Raw genomic sequence first — 18,343 nt, 5'->3', positions numbered from 1 at the left:
TATGGTAAATATAAAGCTTAATATCCTATTTACAGGTTAGCTTAAATCTGGATAATAATAGTAAAAAGGTTTAGGTAATATACTTTATATTATAGTCCATGCTTGTTTGCTTTTAATATATCTAGTATAAATATGCTAATCCAAGTGCCTGAGTAGTGGTATTTTTAAATAATAAATATTATTTATACTCTATACCTTGGGTGGATGAAAACAGGATTATTATTATTTTATAGTAAGATAAGAATATTTATAAGATTATAGTATATAAATATATGCTTTACTCTTTTAATATTTTTAATAATTTTTTCCTTCTTAATAAGTTTTTTTAATAAACTACCATAATTAATATATAGGATAAATTCCTAATAAAATAAGTATAAACTATATATATATCCTAAGTATCCTTTTTATTAAAAGTTAACTTAGTAATACGTGTAAATCCGGCAAAGAACCGCTCCGTAAAATTAAGCATAAAAGACTTTATAAAATATAGTAAAAAAATTTTATTAATAAAAAATATATAAAAATATATAAAATCTTTAATTATAGTAAGATTAGGCGCAGGATATTTATTTTAAATACCCTTATTTTAAATCCTCTTATTTTTCTTTAATGCCCAGCTAAAGCGCAAGATAAATAAGAAATTAGTAGAATAGTTAACTATTACTAGATAAAGGGCTATAAAAATATTTACTTAATATAAGCTAATATAACTTTGTCTTACAAAGTAATAAAGTTATTAAAATAAATTATCTTATAGTATTCTTAATCTTATTCACAGTATACTCTGCGAGTATAGCTATTTACTACAGTAATAGCTTTTTTATTAATCTTTTACCTTTCTTTCCCTTTAAATATTATTATAATAAAATTAAGATTAAGTTACTTGTCCTAGGATTACTATAAACTTGTAAAATAGCTAGAAAAAAAATAACCAGAGTTAGAAATAATAAATTTATAATAAGCGCACTTTACATGGTACTTAAAAATTTAAAAAAATAAAAGAGTAAGAAAGGAAAAGAACTTTCTAGTATTATTTTATTAAGTATAGCAGTGGGTCAGGCTTTAATAGCTAGGCCTGTTTTTATCTTTTAATATAGTATCTTAACTTTCTTAATATAGCAGCTAAAGAGATAGTGTGGACATGAAAAGGGGATAAGGTAAATATAGGGTAATTATAAGTATTAAAGGGTGGGTAAATTATCTTAAATAAGTAAGTAAATTATCTTAAGAGGTAAGCAAGTTATCTTTAAAAAGTAAGTAAATCACCTTTAACAGTGAGCGGATCACCTAACTTACCGGGCTTACCCTGTTAAAGCAGCAACGTCCGGATCAGGCAGCAAGGAGGTGCTTGTAGTTTTTTGCACGGTAGATTTACCTACCTAGGTACCCAGGTACCCTAGGAAGGGGGTTATGCATGATGTGTGTCGCATCCCATACACGGGTTCGTTGGGGGAAAGGCGTGCCCGTGGCCGGGGCCGTGGCCTGACCTTACCTGATAGTTCTACCGCTATAGCGTGAGAGAACTGGTAATCTGGGGCGTAGGGTAGGTCCAGGCTTCTTCCGGTCATTTTATTGCTATGCTAGGTATGTTTGTCTTGGGTACCTGGTATGTTCGCCCATGTTGGAGGATACGAGTGCTTTTTGGAATGAAGTCCAGGTGATCAATTCGTCGATATGGAAATGTGTACCCTGCTAACTAATATACCGCCGTTGGAGGCAGGGATAGACGCGAGGACTTTTCGTACCTAAGCATCCAATATCTCCAACTGAATCTCAACCTGGCTTTTCATACGCATACGGTAGACAAACAGTAGCAGTAGCAGCTATACATATCAAATTCATCTACCAGTGCCGAAAGTGTTCTCCCCTGTCCCTTCTTACAATATAAATTCAGGCTTAGACCGTTTTCAAAACCACCGTCCCCCCTTCAACACCCTCACTCGACACATTAACAACAACATCCCCCCTTCTACCATCCACCCCCCTAACAATCCCCAGCGCGAACCCATTAAACGCCTTCCTATCACGCGACGGGAAAGCCGTATAATCCGCCTGGAACCCATTATCCGTGGCCACGATCTCGCCGGGCCCCGAGATCTCAAAATGGATCAGATTATCTGCCTGCGGGACGACATTCCCCTCTCCATCAACGACCTCCACGGTAACGAACGAGAGGTCCTCGCCGTCTGCGGCTATCTCCGCACGATCAGCGGTAACTCGAAGGGCTGCTGGCATTCCTGCTGTGCGGACAGTATGCGTCGCCCACTCGGTGCCATCTTTATACGCCACAACGCGGACTTCACCAGGTTCATAGACAACATCATCCCATCGGATCCGGTAGGTAAGAGGCTCCTTTACCCGCCGTCCCATCGATACCCCATTAAGAAACAACTCCGCCTCATCCCCAGACGTAAAGACATGCACGGGCGTGATCTCCCCAACACGATGCGGCCAGCTCCAATGGGGCACAATCCGCGCCATCGGGAAATCCGGACGCCAACGCGCCTGATACTGGTAGAAGCGCTCCTTCTTAAACCCCGCGAGATCAATAATACCGGAGTACGCGCTCCGCGCGCCATCGTAGTACGGGTACGGCTCGCCGAGGTAGTCCCAGCCTGCCCAGACGAACCCGCCGGCGACGAAGGCGTGCTGGTCTTGTGTGGAGAAGACGCGGTCCGGCGACGACCCTGCGTCTGCGGAGTACAGCTCGTACGCGGAGATTTCGAGCGTGCTCGAGTTCCCGCCGGAGGTGTCGTTTACGGGGGCGCTGGTGTAGGGCGTTACGGGGAAGGAGAAGGAGCCGCGGCTGCTGAGGGACCAGGCGACTTCGCTGCCCAGAATGAGTTTTGCCGGATGCGCGGCGTGGAATGCGTCGTATTGTGGGCTGCGGCGGTTGCCTGTCAGGTGGGTGTAGGCTGGGCCGTAGCGCAGGCCTTCGCCTTGGTAGTTGAGGCTGATGAGGTCGACCACGGCGGCGAAGGAGGAGTTTGGCCAGGCGCTGTTCATGGATGCTGTGGTGGGGCGGGTGGTGTCTTCTTGTTTTAGGATGGTCTGGAGGGATGTGGCGATTTCGGCTGCAACGGCGTCCTTGTTTTGCTCGGCGATTTCGTTCCCGTAGCTCCAGATTATGACAGAGGGGTGGTTTCGGTCTCGGCGGAGCCAGGAGCGGAGATCGGGCTCGTGCCAGTCGTTGAAGATTAGGTGAAAGTCGGACTCGGTTTTCTGCTGTGCCCAGGAGTCGAAGATCTCGTCTAGGACTAGGAAGCCCATCTTGTCTGTCAGCACGAGGAGCTCGGGTGTTAGGGGGTTGTGTGCTGTCCTGATTGCGTTGGCGCCGAGTTCTTGTAGGATCTCGAGTTGGCGTTGGGCTGCGCGGTTATTCCATGCTGCTCCAAGGGCACCGAGGTCGTGGTGTTGGTTGACTCCTTGGATGGGTATTCGCTCGCCATTGACGAGGAGGCCGTTGTCGGGGGTGTACTCAACCGACCGGATTCCGAACTGGGTCTCATAGGTGTCGAGTAGGCGGCCTCTGGCATTGTACAAGGAGGTGACGGCGACATAAAGATTGGGCGACTGGCTCGGGGGAGGGCCCCATAAGCGAGGGTTCCTAACAGTTGTGGAAACAGATATTGTTTCCTTGCTTCCGGAGCGCAAAGAGATGGCTTGTCGGGGGAATTGGGCAACTTTTCGGCCACGTTTAGAGTCAAGCTCAAAGATCTCCGTCACGACCTCGACTTTTTGCGATCTGTCTGCCTTGTTTTGGACTTGTACCTCGAGGCCGACGGTGGCCTTTCGCGTGGAGACATCCTTTGTTGTCACCTTCGTTCCATAATGCGCGATGTGGATAGGGTTGACTTTAGTCAACCACACATTCCGATAAATCCCAGCACCAGGATACCATCGTGAAGAGTCACCAGCCGGATTCTCAACCCGGATGGCAAGCTGATTCTCCTTGCCTGACTCGAGGTATGGTGTAAGGTCAAGCTGGAACGAATTGTATCCGTACGGCCATCCACCGACCAAGTGTCCATTCACCCAGACAATCGGATAGGACATGGCGCCGTCAACCTCCAAGAGAACCAGTTCATCTTGGTCTTTTCTAGGGACGTCCAGCTTCTGTCGGTACCAACCTACACCCTGAACCGGAAGTCTTCCCATGGCCGAGCCTATCTCAGGGTCCTCGTCCGTGTAGAACGGCCCCTTGATGGCCCAATCATGAGGCAGGCGAACCAATTCCCAGTCACTGTCGTCAAAGTCGTTTTCCACATAAGGAAGGTCGATATCCGGCTCGGTAGAAGGTCGTTCATACTGCGCACTCGTCTCTGCGATGTAGTCGTTGGCCGAGGGAAGGACCCAAGGCTTCAGCACAACGAGGCTAGAATCGTTCGCATCAGGACGAAGGTCGTAGACGACATTGTCTAGAATCTCCTTGGAGTGCCAGAACTTCCAGTCCTTGTTTAGGCTGATCCGCTCACGGACATTGCGAGAAGCGATCGCCGTTGTGTTTTCGACGGGTGATGCTTGGGCAGGTACACCCAGCAGCCCAAGGGTCCAACCCAGATAGACGCAGCACAGAAATTTCATGACGATGGTCTCTGCTCATAAAGAGATGGATGTGGTCATTGCGTATAGCGGGGAAGCTGCCCCTTCTTAAAGTCTTGCCCTATGCATGTTTGGAAGGGTCGGGTATACTCCAATGCATTCTTCCGCCAATGGTACTCAGTAGTCGGGGATAGCAGGTCTAGGACAGCGTACGACAAGTGCCAATGCCCGGTTGCATGACGGTCGCTAGCCTTTTAGCCGAGGAGCCTGATTCGAGATATTCCGTCATAGCTGCTGTCTTGCTCCTCACATGGATCTGCACGGGAAAATGGCTCAGCCACCCCCGCATCGGGTCTGGGATCTCCAGGGTCCATCGGGGTAAACAGCCCGAGGCGTCCACCCAGCTAATTACCATTTATCTGATCGCTTGGGTGAGTGCATATTTCTGCCGACAGTCTCTTCTAGTTTGAAGTATGGAATCAGTCAACTCATCTTTTCCAACGTGATGCTTCTCATTCTGTCGCTCCTAGTCGGCGCTTGCCTAGCCCAATCGTGCTGGAGAGGTGTCCAGTACACAGGACCACTGCAACCGGCCTTTCCTGGTCCATGGGAATCCAACATTTACGCTCCGACGTCGAGGACCGTCCAGCCAAAGGCCGTGCTCAGTCTTCCAATTGGAGAGTTGGCGTCTGAGTACACATTTCCATCGAAAATTAGCTTTGACACCAATATCTATGACCTTGTCTTTGACTTCGGACTTGAAGTAGGAGGCCTCGTGACTGTTAAATACATCCTCACAAGCCCTCCAACTCAACTGGGACTTGCCTTCACAGAAGCAAAAGGCCATATTGGCAGAGTATCTGACAGCTCTCGAGGTGGCGATGGAGACGACAAGGCCATCTTTGCGAATCTTGGACCAGATGTGAATGGGACTTATACCATGCCCCACACAAAGCTGCGTGGCGGCTTCTGCTATTTGACTCTGTTCCTCCCTGACTCCGCCTCTAACTCGACTCTAACAATCACCAACGTCACCCTGGAGCTGTCCTTTTAACCAACTTGGAGCAACCTCCGTGCATACCAGGGCAACTTTCACTCCTCCGATGAGCTGCTCAATAAAATCTGGTACGCCGGCGTCTGGACTCTGCAATCAACTCCATCTCCGGAGACAGTGGTATGAGAACGCCGAGTCCCAATACTTTAGACGGGTGGGACAATATCGAGGTCATCAGGAATGAGGATACCGTGCTTGTGGATGGGGCCAAGAGAGACCGCTTGATCTGGACTGGAGATATGGGCACTGCGCTTCCGAGTGTGTTTGTGAACACTGGAGAGCTGGATAGCGCGAGGAGCGCTCTTGCTGTGATCTTTGCAAATCAGGTATGTTGTGCTATTCCTCGGTCGTACCTTCTGCTCAGCTAAGGCTGACTTCAATTGGCTGCAGGCAGACAATGGCCAGTTTCCGAAGGCTGAGCCGCCTAACGATCAACTAAATAGTGACAGTAAGCAGTTTCATCCATATCAGCACTAGTGAGCAAGAGCTAACCGCTGTAGCATACCACCTTTGGCAGCTGATTGGCACGTACAACTACCTCCTCTACTCTGGAGACGCGGCCTTTGTCGTCGACCATTGGCCTCAATTCACGAAAGGCCTTAACCGTAGCCTGAGCCTTCTGTCATCCAATGGCATAGTCAAGGTCACTGCAGACCGCGATTGGGGGCGGTTCACGTATGGTGCAGAACGTGCTTCGGCCAGTATCTTGTTTGTCAATCGTCTCCCACTTTCTTGTTGATGATGGCCACTAATCCTCAATTCCGCAGACTATATCGGGCGCTCGCCGGTGGAGCAGCAATTGCCAGCTGGCTTTCGGACTCGATAACCAGAAACTGGACGGAGTACTATAACGACCAAGCACAGACCCTCAAGGCGGCGATCATGGAGCACCTCTAGGACGAAAACATCGGCGCGTTCAAGGATAGTCCAGACTCGGATTTGTACCCTCAAGATGCCAATAGTCTAGCTTTGGCGTACGGCGTAATCTCGTCAAGCTCGAATAGCAGTCAAGCCCGGCGTATATCAGACTATCTCACGACCACTTGGACGCCCATTGAGCCTTCTTGCCCAGAGCTTCTGGACAACGTCTCCCCGTTCATCTCAAGCATTGAGCTGGACGCGCATTTCAAAGCCGGCCGTCCGGACCGTGCACTAACACTTATCAGGGACCTGTGGGGTTGGTACCTAGACCACGAAAATGGCACCCAGTCGACCACGCCTGGGGGTTTTACTGTCGATGGCACTTGGGAGTATAGACTGGAGAGAAGCTATACCAAGGGATCGCCGTATCTCTCCCACTCCCATGGCTGGAGTTCCGGACCAACGTCCACTCTCACGGAGTATATGCTCGGCTTGCGGGTGACAAAGCCAGCGGGAGAGGAGTGGGTGCTGGCACCGGCAGGCTTCACCGACCTACACAAGTTTGAAGGTGGGTTTGCAGCCGCGCTGGGGAAGTTCTCAGCCAGTGTCAAGGTCGATGGGAAATATGCCAGGGTAAATTGGGAAACGCCGCGGGGAACCAAGGGGGTGGTTTATCTGCCTGGACAAAAGCCGTTCCGGGTGCGCGGCGGCAAGGGTTCGAGACGAGTGAGAATATGACGGCCGTACCTCGCTTCAGATCGAATATAGTTGAATAATCTAATAAAATGATGTATATTTCCGTCCTGGATAAGAAGAGCGCCGATGACTCCGAACCTACGCCGAGCGGAGAAGGGACAGCACCACCTCCCCTTTCCCTTCCGCCCCGCCACCACTTTCTTCGCTTTCTCCCCACAAAGCCCCACGAGCCATGTCCCTCCACCCGGGCACCTGCTCAACCACTCCAATTCGGGATCGACGCGCATCATCACAGCCGAAAGCGCTCAGCACGATGACGATGTGGGGTATCCTTGCACGAAATCCGAGGAGCTTGCCTCGAAGCCGGTCAATTGACTCAATTTGATTCCGCGACAAGTCTTCAACACACTCATCCCCCAAGGCTCCAACATGACGACCCCGCAAGTCCAGCACAACGCGCTCAACGCAACTTTCACCGGCATTGAGACGGCATGCGACAGTACAACCGTTCACCACTTCCGCGGCATCAAGTACGCCAGTATTCCTGGTCGCTTTGAACGCGCGCAGCCGGTGGATGGGTTTGACGGGCGGATTGTTGATGCTTCACGGTTTGGGTATGCCCTCCTCTACATCCTTCCAGTTAATGCTTGATTGCTAATGGCGCTTTGTCCGGTGTAGGCCCCGATGTCCCCAAGTCCCCATCGACGTCCGCCATCTCCTGCGAATCCCGGCAGACTTTGTGATTGAGGACGAGCCCGAGGATGAGTTCGAGTGTTTGACCGTCGATATCACGGCTCCGCCTGACGCGGCGAATCAGGGGAATCTGCCAGTGCTGGTTTGGATTCATGGTGGCTCGCAGATTATGACGTTCTGCTCTGCGGCGTCGAAGATTTGCGGTTCGTTGCCTTTTTATTCTTTTCGTTATCCGACTGTAGCATTGCTGATTGATTGCTTCGTGCTTCGTGCAGACCCGACTAGAATCGTCGCCGACTCGGTCAAATCCGGCCAACCGTTCATCTTCGTCTCGATCAACTACCGGCTCAACATTTTCAGCTTCGGAGACGGCGGCGAGACGAACCTCGCGATCAAGGACCAACGACTGGGACTCGACTGGGTGCGGAAGAACATTGGTGCTTTTGGCGGCGATGCAGTACGTTGATTTATACAATCTTCTACTGTGTGGAACTAATCGGTGGCGCAGGAGAACATTACTCTGGCTGGAGAAAGCGCTGGCGCTATCTACGTCCATGCGCACATTATCACGGGTCCTCCGGTGAAAAGAGCCGTTCTGGCATCCGGATCATTGTACCTATCATCACCGCTACCTGTCGAGCGGGGTAACGGTCTCATCAAGGCGTTAGAGGCGAAGGTGCAGTCATATGGCGAGGCCTCGCTTCGAAAGGCCTCTGTCCCCTCTCTCCTACAAGCCTTACACGAGAGCGATGTCAACACAATGTGGATCCAGGAGGACGAAGAGTTGAAAAACTGGGAGACGAGACCTGAGCAGGTAGATGAGATCATGATTGGAGATACGGAGTACGAGGTATGTTCACCCTCTCTAGACAGTCATTCCATGCACTAACAAGCCCAGTCTGTCATCTGGCGCAACGGTATCGAAACCTCAGATGGTCCAACCATCGCCTCCGCATTCGAGCAAGACCAAACCTACGGCACCACCCTCCGCAAACTATACAACGTCGTCCCCGACCGCCCAACAGCGTGCAAGCTCGGCGCCCTCGACCTCGTCAACGACGCGCGCTACACCCTCCCTATCGAAATCATCTCCGACAAGGTTTCCGCGGCCGGAACGCGCGTCTTCAAGTACGTCGTTGACCAGGTCAACCCCTGGCAAGCGTCCGCTCGAGCGCACCACGCTGTCGACCTGCTCTTCCTGTTTGGCGGCGTCGATCTCTCGTTTAACCCGTCCGCCGATGCAGTCGGTAAGGACATGCGGCGTCGTTGGATTGCGTTTGTGAACGGGCGAAGCCCGTGGAATCCTGAGAAGCGCTTTGCCTTTGGGCCTGTCGGCGAGTGTAGGGAGATTTCAGAGGCGGGTTTCGCGGCGAGGCGCAGGGTTAAGCATCTTGGTGTACTGAAGGAGGCTGGCATTGGAGTTTATCTACCCATTGTCTTTGCGCTTACGGCGGGCAAGATTAGTTTGTTGAATTAGACGTCTTTATATACCTTTGCGTTTTGCAGCAATAGATTTTGTATTCCCTTTTGCTACTCTATTTTACGTATACCTAGGTACCGGACATGACCTGCACCCCGCGACAATTCCCACAAATCTCAAACTCTCCTTCAAATTCCTCATCAACCCATCAGACCAAAACCATCAGACGATGTCTCCTCGGCAATTCCCCGATAAACAACTTCCGAGCACTGCTCTGCCCTCCCCGTCCATGATTCTCCCCACTGTTACTCAGCCTGACTAATGTGGGGTCGCCAGCACACGCGCTCTCTGTTCTCTCTCCAACTCCACCAGAGGATGAATTCCGGATCCACCGCAGCCACCGGCATTTAAGCTCCTCCCCGACATGCCGAACGCTGAGCAATTTCCGGGGTACCGCGCACCACGCATCCTGCGGGCTGTGGAGGGCCCTCCAAGCCAATCGAACGACGGACTGCATGACCGGATTGGATTTGGCTGCTCCACATGCTAGGAACATTGCCGGAGGATCCCAAACCTGGTTCTCTGGCATGCCAGCCAGGGCGATCAGATGGGGAGAACGGCCTGTTGACCCCACGATTCAAGCTGGGTATATGAGTATTGACTCCCGTTGGTTTTGGTCAAGCTGGACCTGACATATCTCAACGTATCTGACGACCATCTCTTTCAACTACCGTTCGTCGCTCATCACATCACAATGGGTTCAATCGGCACGATCCACGACCCCAAGGAATACCAGAATATTTTCCACTGGGCGGAGACACAGAAGGATGGCAAGATTCCTTCCTTCAGGACACGACGAAATGATCCTTATGAAGTACGCTTTCCCAATCTCAACGTCTTCTCTAATCTAGAAACATCGCTAACACACTGCAGTACCAAGCTGGCTTCGGCAACTCGTACGTTCAACACTGAACCTGCTTAGCCATTCAACTTCTGACGCAGGATAATCCAGATTCGAGTCTGAGGCTGTCCCCGGCACAATTCCACATGGCCAGAACAGCCCACGCAATGTCCGCTTCGGGCTCTACGCTGAGCAGGTCACCGCGACAGCATTCATCGCTCCCCGCCACAGCAACAAGAAGGCATGGCTGTATCGCGCCCGTCCAGCCGTTGCACATGAGGGATTTGTACGTTGCCCCCAAATAAAAGATCTCAAAGACAGGGTCCCCCGTCTAACACAATATCTTAGACCGAACTCCCCGACAATCCCGACACAGAAAGCAGCTTCCTCCCCTTAAACCCGCGCATCCACGTCTCTCCCACCCAACTCGCCTGGCACCCCTTCGACATCGAAACCACCGAAACAGACTTCATCTCAGGCCTCAAGACTGTCGCAGGCTCCGGCGACCCAACCCTCCGCGAGGGAATCGCCACACACGTCTACACAGCCAACAAGAGCATGACGAAGCGGGCTTTCGTCAACTCCGACGGCGAGTTCCTGATCGTCCCGCAACAAGGCGCCCTCAACATTCAAACCGAGTTCGGGCCCTTGTTCGTCCAACCCGGCGAAATCGTCGTCATCCAGCGCGGGCTGCGCTTCCGCGTCGAACTCCCCGACGGTCCATCCCGCGGATACATCCTCGAGATCTGGGGCTCGCAGTTCGAGCTCCCGGAACTCGGGCCCCTCGGCGCAAACGGCCTCGCCAACGCCCGTGACTTCCTCTACCCCGTCGCGCAGTACGAGGTCGTCAAGGAACCCTGGGAAATCATCTACAAGCTCGGCGGGAAGTTCTTCAAGAGCACGCAGCAGCACAGCCCCTTTGACGTCGTCGCCTGGCACGGCAACTACGTCCCGTATAAATATGACCTCACGAAATTCGTCAACGTCGGCTCCATCTCCGTCGACCATATCGACCCCTCTATCTTCTGCGTCCTTACTGCCAAGTCGAGAGATTTGACAGCCCCGCTGGCGGACGTGCTTATCTTCTCGCCTCGCTGGGACGTCGCGTCTCGTATGTCCACCCTTCCCCACCCCCTTCTCCATCCCCCTCATCCCACTAACAAATACCCGCGCAGACACCTACCGCCCCCCCTACTACCACCGCAACGCCGCCTCCGAACTAATGGGTCTAATCTACGGCGACTACGGCGGGCGCTCCGACGCCTTTAAGCCCGGCTCAATCAGCTTCGAGTGCGGGATGGTGCCGCACGGCGTAGCGTACGAGGAATTCAGCGCGGCGACGGTTGGCGAGTCCGATCCGCCGGCGATGAAGATCTCCGAGGGATCCATTGCGTTCATGTTTGAGTCCTCGCGCCCGTTCACGATTACGGAGTACGCGTGGCAAAGCGAGAAAAAGCATGAGCATGAGCCGAAGATGTGGGATAGTCTTGTGGACCATTTTAGTGAGCATAAGAAGGAGGTGGAGGAGATTTTGGCGAGGAAGGCGAAGGGGTTGAGGATTTAGTTAGATCCAGCACTGAGTATATTCGCGTGTGTATTTGTTTAATAGTGAGCGTGTTACTGAGTGTCTATTAACACTTTATCTGTATATATTTTAGGTAGTTCACGGCTGATGATCTTTTTATCTGGCTTTCCTTTCGTTTTCTCTCCTCTAAGTGTACGGTACTTAGCCAAGTAAACCTTTTCCTCGCCGTCTTGTCTGATCTACATAGATACTCCATAAGTCAGTCTGAATGCTGAATGGAACATACCAGGATACACATTTCAAGTCGACCTCATGAATCGCGAGACCTCAGTGATGCTGCGCGCTTTACCTTCCTTCCCATCCTCACCACAACTACACGCAAACTCCACCAGTCAGGGTACGACCCTATTCCTGGATAAAAATGCAGCTTATCCTATCTTCCCCTGTCAGCTCTCTAACCCGTCCACCATCCTCATTTCCATAGCTTGCTGTTGCTTCTTCACAGGCCGCACGTGGAGCAAGATTCCACCCGCGCCTCGCCACTATAGCGCTGGCCTTCGCTGGTGGAAATCAGTCGATTAGGTCAACGACTCTTTGAGGCTGTTGGAGTCCAACGGCGAGGAGAGTGAGCGGTTGTTGTTATGAAAAGTTCAAAAGGTCATAATAAGGGTTCAGGGTTTGGGGGGGGGCGGGTTCGTGCCGCTGTTACCCTGGTCGGTTACTTAGATCTGGGTTTGTTCTATTGTCATGATTCGTTGTGCTGATATGAAATGCGGGTAGAGGATTCGGGTGGCTGTCGGGGTAAGCGTATATTCAGGCCGTTGATGTGAATCCGCAAACTACAAAACTCAGAGTCAGCCATCTTAACAAAGTCTGGCATCCAAGCTTATTGCAGGCCGGACACTCTTGAAAGAGTCAGTTTCCTTGCACGTTACAGCACTCGAATCATACAAATCAAACGATCTTATTCTGAACATGTCTTATTTTCATGAATGGTATCAACACGCGACAGGCGGATATTGATTATGTGGCAGAGCATGCCGCAGCTGCTCGATCCACCGCCAGCCCTCTCCAAGGGCCTGCCAAGCCTCGGGGCGAAAGAAATCTATCACTATAAGAATCACAGGAAGTAGTCTGGGGTACGCCTCGAGACCATGGGCTCTCCTGCACGCGGGCAGGGGTCGAATTGTAAGCTGGCAGAATTTAGTATCTGGAACCCAAAGCGGACGGATTGTACGTACAAGGTATACTTGAGGTGTTCGTCAATTTCCATGATGGCGGCTTGGTTACCGCAGCGGTAGCAGTAATTGGGAGCTACAGCAGTTAGCGGTTGTCCGGGTATAGGATACAGGGCAAGGAACGTACCTGAGAAGATCGTGACGACGTTACGGTCCTGTGACCAGTTATAACCCTCCATAACCAGCTGGTGTGCACGCGCAACAAGTGTCAATCCGTTGTTGTGATTAAATGCCTCGGAGATGTCCTGCCCAAATGTGTATCCAGCACCACGGGGAGAGATTCCCCATCCGCAACGGTCGTCGGGGTCACTCCAGAGGAGATCGCACATGGGACCCTCGTGAGGGACCTCCTGGATTCGGTCTAGGGATCGGATGTTATCCAAGGTGTCGATGGACGGACTCAGACCGCCGTGAAGACAGAAGATCTGGTTCTCGATGAGAGCAGTAAGGGGGAGGTAATCGAAGAGGTCGGTGAAGTATTTCCAGACATTGGCGTTGCCGTATTTTCGCAGGCATTCGTCGTAGAAACCGTACACCTGTGTGATTTGGCGGGACTCGTGGTTTCCGCGGAGGATAGTAATACGCTGGGGGTAACGGATTTTCAAGCAAACAAGGAGTGTGACGGTCTCGACGGAGTAGTATCCACGGTCGACGTAGTCACCTTAATCGGTCAGTTCAAGAGGCCAAAAGCGAGCGTTGTGGGGAACACACCCATGAAGAGGTAATTTGTGTCGGGGTTGGGTCCGCCGATGCGGAACAGCTCCATGAGATCGTGGAATTGACCGTGGATATCACCGCAGACGGTTACCGGGCATTTCTGTATCGAGATCAATCGCTGATCGCAGACGGTGGTGTCGGTGTGGTCGGTGCGGCCCACAACGCATCACCGAAAATCAGAACACGGCACATACCACAGGTTGGACGTTAGACTCTTCTTGGAGCACCTCTCGCGCCTGATGTAGAAGGTTAGGAATTGTATTCTTGGTAGGTTCCGCCCGAGACACACCCGATCACACAACCTCCGCACATCCTCCTCTGCGAGTTGTTTGCACGTCATCAAACTCTCGATCCAGCCATCGAGCGTGGGGATGGACCCCGAATCGGTCGTCGGGGAAAGGTTGTGTGGCTCTGGCGAGCGCGCCGCATCAATTTCCATGTTATTATCCATTGTCGTGAGGTGAAGCTGTTGAAGGGCGGAAGAGAAGCAGGGAAACGGCTGCGAGGAGGGGTGGGATAGCTTAGGCGAAGAAAGGGTCTCGTGAGAAGGCGGTCGCTGGTGGGTTGGGCGAGGAAGCGAGGGCGGGAGGGAACCGAAAGCACAAATTAAGGCGAGATAGAAGTCTATTTGAGAACAGAAGCCGGGATGCTGAACGATGGGATGGCGATGGGAGTTGTCGGGAGCAAGAAAGGGAGCAGGTTTGCTGGGAATGAGAGTCGACGAGGTTTGGCCGCCCGTGCGCCACACCAGAGCCAAGCCACACCCAGAGAACTACTCACCGTATGGTGGGGAAGCTACGCACAATTGTTGCAGGACAGCGATAATTATTTCGTTTCGTTTAATCAGTAGCTCGCATGAATTATCAATTCATTCATTTCTTACATTACAGACCATGTGAAGTCACGGATATCGTTGGGTGTGTCGTACTATCCTCCTCAAATGATGTCACCGCCAAACCCTCCACCAAATCCACCAAACCCCCCAGATCCCGGTCCGCCAGGGCCACCCCGGCCTCGACCTAAGCCTTGGCCGAACGGGGGCCCTTGCCCAGGTCCTACTGGATCATATCTTGCGCCAGGCGGTGCACGAGGGTCGTATCCGCCACCTTGAGGTCCTCCAAATAGAGGGTCATCAAAAGTGGGATGCATGCCACCACCGCCACCAGTCAACCCAGGTCCAATACCTCCTCGTATGGGGTCGTTCGGTCCCAGGCCAGGCGGGTAAAGGTCGCGGTCTCCAATGTTTAGCGGATGCCTGCCGGCGCCAGGATATCCGCGAGGCGGTCGCTGGATCTCGAATTCGTCTTCGAACCCAGGCGGTGCAAAATCGGGAATGGGGCCTGGTCTGCGAGGAGGTATTGCGAGGGGATCATCGAACGGATACGGTCGGGCTGGCGGGTAGGGGTCGTCTCGCAGGGGATCGTGCCTCGGTGCTCTCTCAGGTTGCGGCGCTCGCTCTGGTTGTCTATCTGTAGCTTGTGAGGTTTCCTGTCCCTCCTTGTACAGGCCGGGCGCCAGTTTCTGGATCACATTAATTTTGAACAGCGAGATGAGGTCCGTCAGACGAGATCCGGATATGAAAGCCTCTCTGAGAGAGGTTGGCAAGTCCGCATATGATGAAAGCGGCAGAGCCGATCCAGAAACATAGTCCCTGACGGGTACATCGAAAGAAGTCGTCCGATCATCGCCTAAAGCCAGGGCAAAGACAACAGCATTATTCCCAAGGCGGCTAATCTTCAACAGGTATTGCATCGACGATTGGGAATGAGCGTAGCGGAAAGAAGACGTGGAATCGGCATTCCATTCTGCGGGGAGGGACGGGCTGTCCGACGAGCTTTCTGTGACGCACAACCGTTAGTGAGATCGAGAAATGGGATAATCCGAAGTACCTATCGTATGGTCTTCACCAAGTCCGACTAGCCTGAAGCCAACAGCCACCAGCGCAGCGTGGCCGATGAGCGCCACAGCTTCGTAGGGCGTCTTGAGGCTGAAGTCGGAGCTGTCGTCAGGACGGAGAGCTCGAGCCGCGAGCCCCACCACATTGTCGGGGCTCAAAGAGTTTGTGTTGCCAACCATTATGGCTTGTTCGATATGGAAGTAAGGTACGCGGAGTGTATCGTAAGGTGGTATGCTATAGGATTTATGCAAAAGAGCAATGAAGGTCGATGCGAATCAGCCTTGTTGAGCCTTGAATGCTCCAGGCGCCGAAGTTGCGTGGCTCTGCTCCAGGCTGGGCTTATCGCTATCGCACGTGATAAAAGCTAGCCTAGGACGGTTAGCGTGGCACAGCTGCCCAAGCACTCCGCCACATGGGCTGGGGTTGCGGCCTGAGCCCGCAGGCTGCACTGCCCCACGTGGGAGCGCATCCAATAATCTTTAAGTCAATCGGCGAGCAATTGACATCAAATGGGATGTTTAATTAGTAGAGTAGGCTCTTGAGCTTGACAGTTGTCAGACCGAGTCTTGCTTAGGAACTGATGTGTCTTTTACTAAGTCGTTGATTTTAGCGATTCGTAGAGGTAGTTTGTCCAGATATATATCTTGACGGCAACTAAGGCCAACATTATGTGAGACTCAACAGCACAGTCATGTTCACAAAACGATAAGATACCACATGATCTATACCTTCTCTACTCTCTTGTCCCATTAGGCTTCTCAAGAGGAAAGGTACGGAGGGTAGAAAGATGCTCAGCAGCAAAAGAACCGAGGATGTCCGGACCCGATGATTCCGCAAAGAGATTAGCGCGAATCTCCTCCACAAGGCCATCAAGAGCCAGCTGGAAGAGAAGAAGCCAACAACATCGCTCGCAATTTTCACAAGATGATCATCCCATAGGCAGACTTAACCATCCAGGCGCCGACATCATAAATCTATTGTCCCGACCGTGGCATCGACTCGTCAAGATGCCACGCGCAGGTATGCACCATGCAGCCTGGCTCAAGCTTGACCCTCCGATTCGATTACACGAGGCTAACCATGCCAGGCCCGGCTTGTATGACATGCCGAGAAAAATGTCGCAAGTGTGATCGTGGTCGGCCCAGCTGCCAGCGATGTATCTCCAAGGGTCTCGTCTGTCGCGGGTACCCGGATCAGTTCCGCTTCTGTGGGATAGCGAGCCGGGGGAAGTGGAAGAATGCTCGCATTCCCGTGGCTGAAAAAGACAATGATTTTGAGGCGCAGACAAATGTCATCGAGACTCGCCAGCAGCAGTCGCCGAGTGACTCCTCTACGCCTCCAGAGCCACGAAGGTCTACGCGCCTGGCGATTGATTCGATACTGGTGCAGCCGGTTGTCGGTGATACCGATGATATCACGAGTATTCTGAACTTAGCGCAGACGAAGAATCTTCTGCATCACTGTACGTTTTGATGAAATTTGGACGCATTGTTCTCGACTGATGTGTTCCAGATGACACGTTTATTTGCCCTCACCAGCTGGCGGAAGTCGGCGACGACAAGGATAACCCCTACAGAGCTTATATAATACCACTAGCAAAGAAGCAGATTTGCCTGCTGTATGCGGCTCTCGGTTTCTCCGCGGTACACCTCGGGAAGCTGACCGAAAACAAACGCCTGCACGAGACCACGGCAGTTGAGTACCGGCTGAAGGCGATACGAGCTCTTGGAGAGCAGATCTATAAGAGCCAGACCACATCGCTGTCAAAAGAGGAACAAGACGCTGTCTTTGCTACGATCCAGGTTCTGCTTTTGCATGATGTAAGTGTTCATCATTGAAATTGTCAGCGACTAACGTTAGTAGATTGCGGAAACCGGAATATCTGAGCATGGCGTGCACATCACGGGAGCAATGTCAGTGTGCAAGAATATTCTTCTCGCGGAGGGCTTTAATGGTCGACGGCAACGGGCAGTGTTCTTTATAGGCAACCTAGCATGGTACGCATATCTTAAATCTGAAGAGTTCCGCTTACGTTTATAGGCTGGATATCATCCGAGCCTTTGCTGAGACGCGCCGGCTCTGCTTCACCCAGGACATCCGCGAGATGGTTGCCAGCGCCGGCGGACACCGATTTGAACTGGTCAACGGCTGCCCGCGAGAGATCTTCCTGATTATCGGACGAGCACTGGAGAAAGCAAAAGAGTACAAAAACGGCTGGACGACAGAAGAGGACTTCCGCTCGACGCTACTTCTTGCAAACCAGGAATTATATTCATGGGACCCAAAACGCAAGGTATACCCAAGCTCTGATTCTCGCTGGATGAGCGTAGCCGTGGCGTTCCAGTTCGCGTGCATACTGCATGTACATCGGCTGTTGGACCCTTTGCGCCCGGCGAACAGCCCAGAGATACAAGAAGCCGTGATGATGATTTTGGATGCGACGGCGGACATCCCTGCCGACTCTACGCTGATCGAGCTGTTGATACTCCCGCTGTTTATGGCGGGTGCTGATTCGTTGTCTCGACATTCCCAGTATTATGTCTTGGCAAGGCTCCGTGAGATTGAACGGCGGTCCGAGATACGCAACCCGGTCCCGGCAGATCTTCTGCAGAAGGTCTGGACAGCTCGGTCTGCCCAGGATGGACTAGATAATGTTTCCTGGCGGGACTTTGTAAGTGTTCTCCTGTCATCATGAGACTCGACTAACAACTGTAGACATGCTTCCCGGAGCTGCCTCAACAGCATGATTACCTCATAATCTGAAGCTGAACAAGATATCATTCATTTTTACCTATC

At 51.8% G+C, this 18,343-nt stretch overlaps 7 protein-coding genes across 7 annotated transcripts; 4 read left to right on the top strand and 3 right to left on the bottom strand.

The window, feature by feature from the left end:
• Window positions 1–1,899: 1,899 nt before the first annotated feature.
• Window positions 1,900–4,658, bottom strand: BDW74DRAFT_189012 (uncharacterized protein; the record flags this gene model as incomplete). Its single annotated transcript, XM_073731872.1, has 1 exon — window positions 1,900–4,658. Exon 1 carries the CDS (start codon window positions 4,585–4,587, stop codon window positions 1,900–1,902), a length of 2,688 nt encoding a protein of 895 aa, XP_073578357.1. The 5' UTR covers window positions 4,588–4,658.
• Window positions 4,659–5,050: 392 nt separating this feature from the next.
• On the top strand, window positions 5,051–7,198 carry BDW74DRAFT_171422 (Six-hairpin glycosidase-like protein; the record flags this gene model as incomplete). The annotated part of the gene is made up of 6 exons (XM_073727304.1): window positions 5,051–5,575; window positions 5,630–5,670; window positions 5,718–5,925; window positions 5,990–6,047; window positions 6,100–6,311; window positions 6,497–7,198. The coding sequence occupies 6 exons, from the start codon at window positions 5,051–5,053 to the stop codon at window positions 7,196–7,198; spliced, it is 1,746 nt and encodes a 581-aa protein (XP_073578356.1).
• Window positions 7,199–7,401: 203 nt separating this feature from the next.
• On the top strand, window positions 7,402–9,353 carry BDW74DRAFT_189010 (putative carboxylesterase). The gene is made up of 5 exons (XM_073731871.1): window positions 7,402–7,770; window positions 7,835–8,052; window positions 8,125–8,306; window positions 8,358–8,699; window positions 8,748–9,353. Exons 1-5 carry the CDS (start codon window positions 7,586–7,588, stop codon window positions 9,324–9,326), a joined length of 1,506 nt encoding a protein of 501 aa, XP_073578355.1. The 5' UTR covers window positions 7,402–7,585; the 3' UTR covers window positions 9,327–9,353.
• Window positions 9,354–10,023: 670 nt separating this feature from the next.
• BDW74DRAFT_189007 (putative homogentisate 1,2-dioxygenase) lies at window positions 10,024–11,734 on the top strand (the record flags this gene model as incomplete). The annotated part of the gene is made up of 5 exons (XM_073731870.1): window positions 10,024–10,143; window positions 10,203–10,225; window positions 10,282–10,456; window positions 10,519–11,281; window positions 11,346–11,734. 5 exons carry the CDS (start codon window positions 10,024–10,026, stop codon window positions 11,732–11,734), a joined length of 1,470 nt encoding a protein of 489 aa, XP_073578354.1.
• A 906-nt stretch (window positions 11,735–12,640) lies between these two features.
• BDW74DRAFT_163239 (serine/threonine-protein phosphatase) lies at window positions 12,641–14,316 on the bottom strand. The gene is made up of 6 exons (XM_073726080.1): window positions 13,940–14,316; window positions 13,845–13,886; window positions 13,645–13,750; window positions 13,061–13,594; window positions 12,937–13,009; window positions 12,641–12,888 (listed from the first exon to the last, which is right to left on the bottom strand). The coding sequence occupies exons 1-6, from the start codon at window positions 14,099–14,101 to the stop codon at window positions 12,816–12,818; spliced, it is 990 nt and encodes a 329-aa protein (XP_073578353.1). The 5' UTR covers window positions 14,102–14,316; the 3' UTR covers window positions 12,641–12,815.
• A 166-nt stretch (window positions 14,317–14,482) lies between these two features.
• On the bottom strand, window positions 14,483–15,849 carry BDW74DRAFT_163238 (proteasome inhibitor PI31 family protein). Its single transcript, XM_073726079.1, has 2 exons — window positions 15,540–15,849; window positions 14,483–15,488 (listed from the first exon to the last, which is right to left on the bottom strand). The coding sequence occupies exons 1-2, from the start codon at window positions 15,724–15,726 to the stop codon at window positions 14,587–14,589; spliced, it is 1,089 nt and encodes a 362-aa protein (XP_073578352.1). The 5' UTR covers window positions 15,727–15,849; the 3' UTR covers window positions 14,483–14,586.
• A 637-nt stretch (window positions 15,850–16,486) lies between these two features.
• Window positions 16,487–18,310, top strand: BDW74DRAFT_189005 (uncharacterized protein; the record flags this gene model as incomplete). Its single annotated transcript, XM_073731869.1, has 6 exons — window positions 16,487–16,567; window positions 16,635–17,009; window positions 17,060–17,367; window positions 17,411–17,544; window positions 17,588–18,218; window positions 18,263–18,310. Exons 1-6 carry the CDS (start codon window positions 16,555–16,557, stop codon window positions 18,308–18,310), a joined length of 1,509 nt encoding a protein of 502 aa, XP_073578351.1. The 5' UTR covers window positions 16,487–16,554.
• Window positions 18,311–18,343: the final 33 nt, after the last annotated feature.

This window comes from Aspergillus multicolor (assembly GCF_047715735.1).
Source record: "Aspergillus multicolor strain CBS 133.54 unplaced genomic scaffold BDW74scaffold_47, whole genome shotgun sequence".
In the NCBI taxonomy this organism is placed as follows: Eukaryota; Fungi; Ascomycota; class Eurotiomycetes; order Eurotiales; family Aspergillaceae; genus Aspergillus; species Aspergillus multicolor.
This window is presented reverse-complemented; position numbering and strand designations above follow the sequence as displayed.

Coding starts and splice junctions, on each gene's coding strand:
- BDW74DRAFT_163238 (XM_073726079.1), bottom strand. CDS start 15,726: ATGGTTGGCAACACAAACTCTTTGAGCCCCGACAATGTGGTGGGGCTC. Junction 15,489..15,539: donor TGGTGAAGACCATACGATAG/GTACTTCGGATT, acceptor TGTGCGTCACAG/AAAGCTCGTCGGACAGCCCG.
- BDW74DRAFT_163239 (XM_073726080.1), bottom strand. CDS start 14,101: ATGGATAATAACATGGAAATTGATGCGGCGCGCTCGCCAGAGCCACAC. Junction 13,751..13,844: donor AGTCTAACGTCCAACCTGTG/GTATGTGCCGTG, acceptor ATCTCGATACAG/AAATGCCCGGTAACCGTCTG. Junction 13,595..13,644: donor CACAAATTACCTCTTCATGG/GTGTGTTCCCCA, acceptor TGACCGATTAAG/GTGACTACGTCGACCGTGGA.
- BDW74DRAFT_189010 (XM_073731871.1), top strand. CDS start 7,586: ATGACGACCCCGCAAGTCCAGCACAACGCGCTCAACGCAACTTTCACC. Junction 7,771..7,834: donor GTTGATGCTTCACGGTTTGG/GTATGCCCTCCT, acceptor TGTCCGGTGTAG/GCCCCGATGTCCCCAAGTCC. Junction 8,053..8,124: donor TGCGGCGTCGAAGATTTGCG/GTTCGTTGCCTT, acceptor TGCTTCGTGCAG/ACCCGACTAGAATCGTCGCC.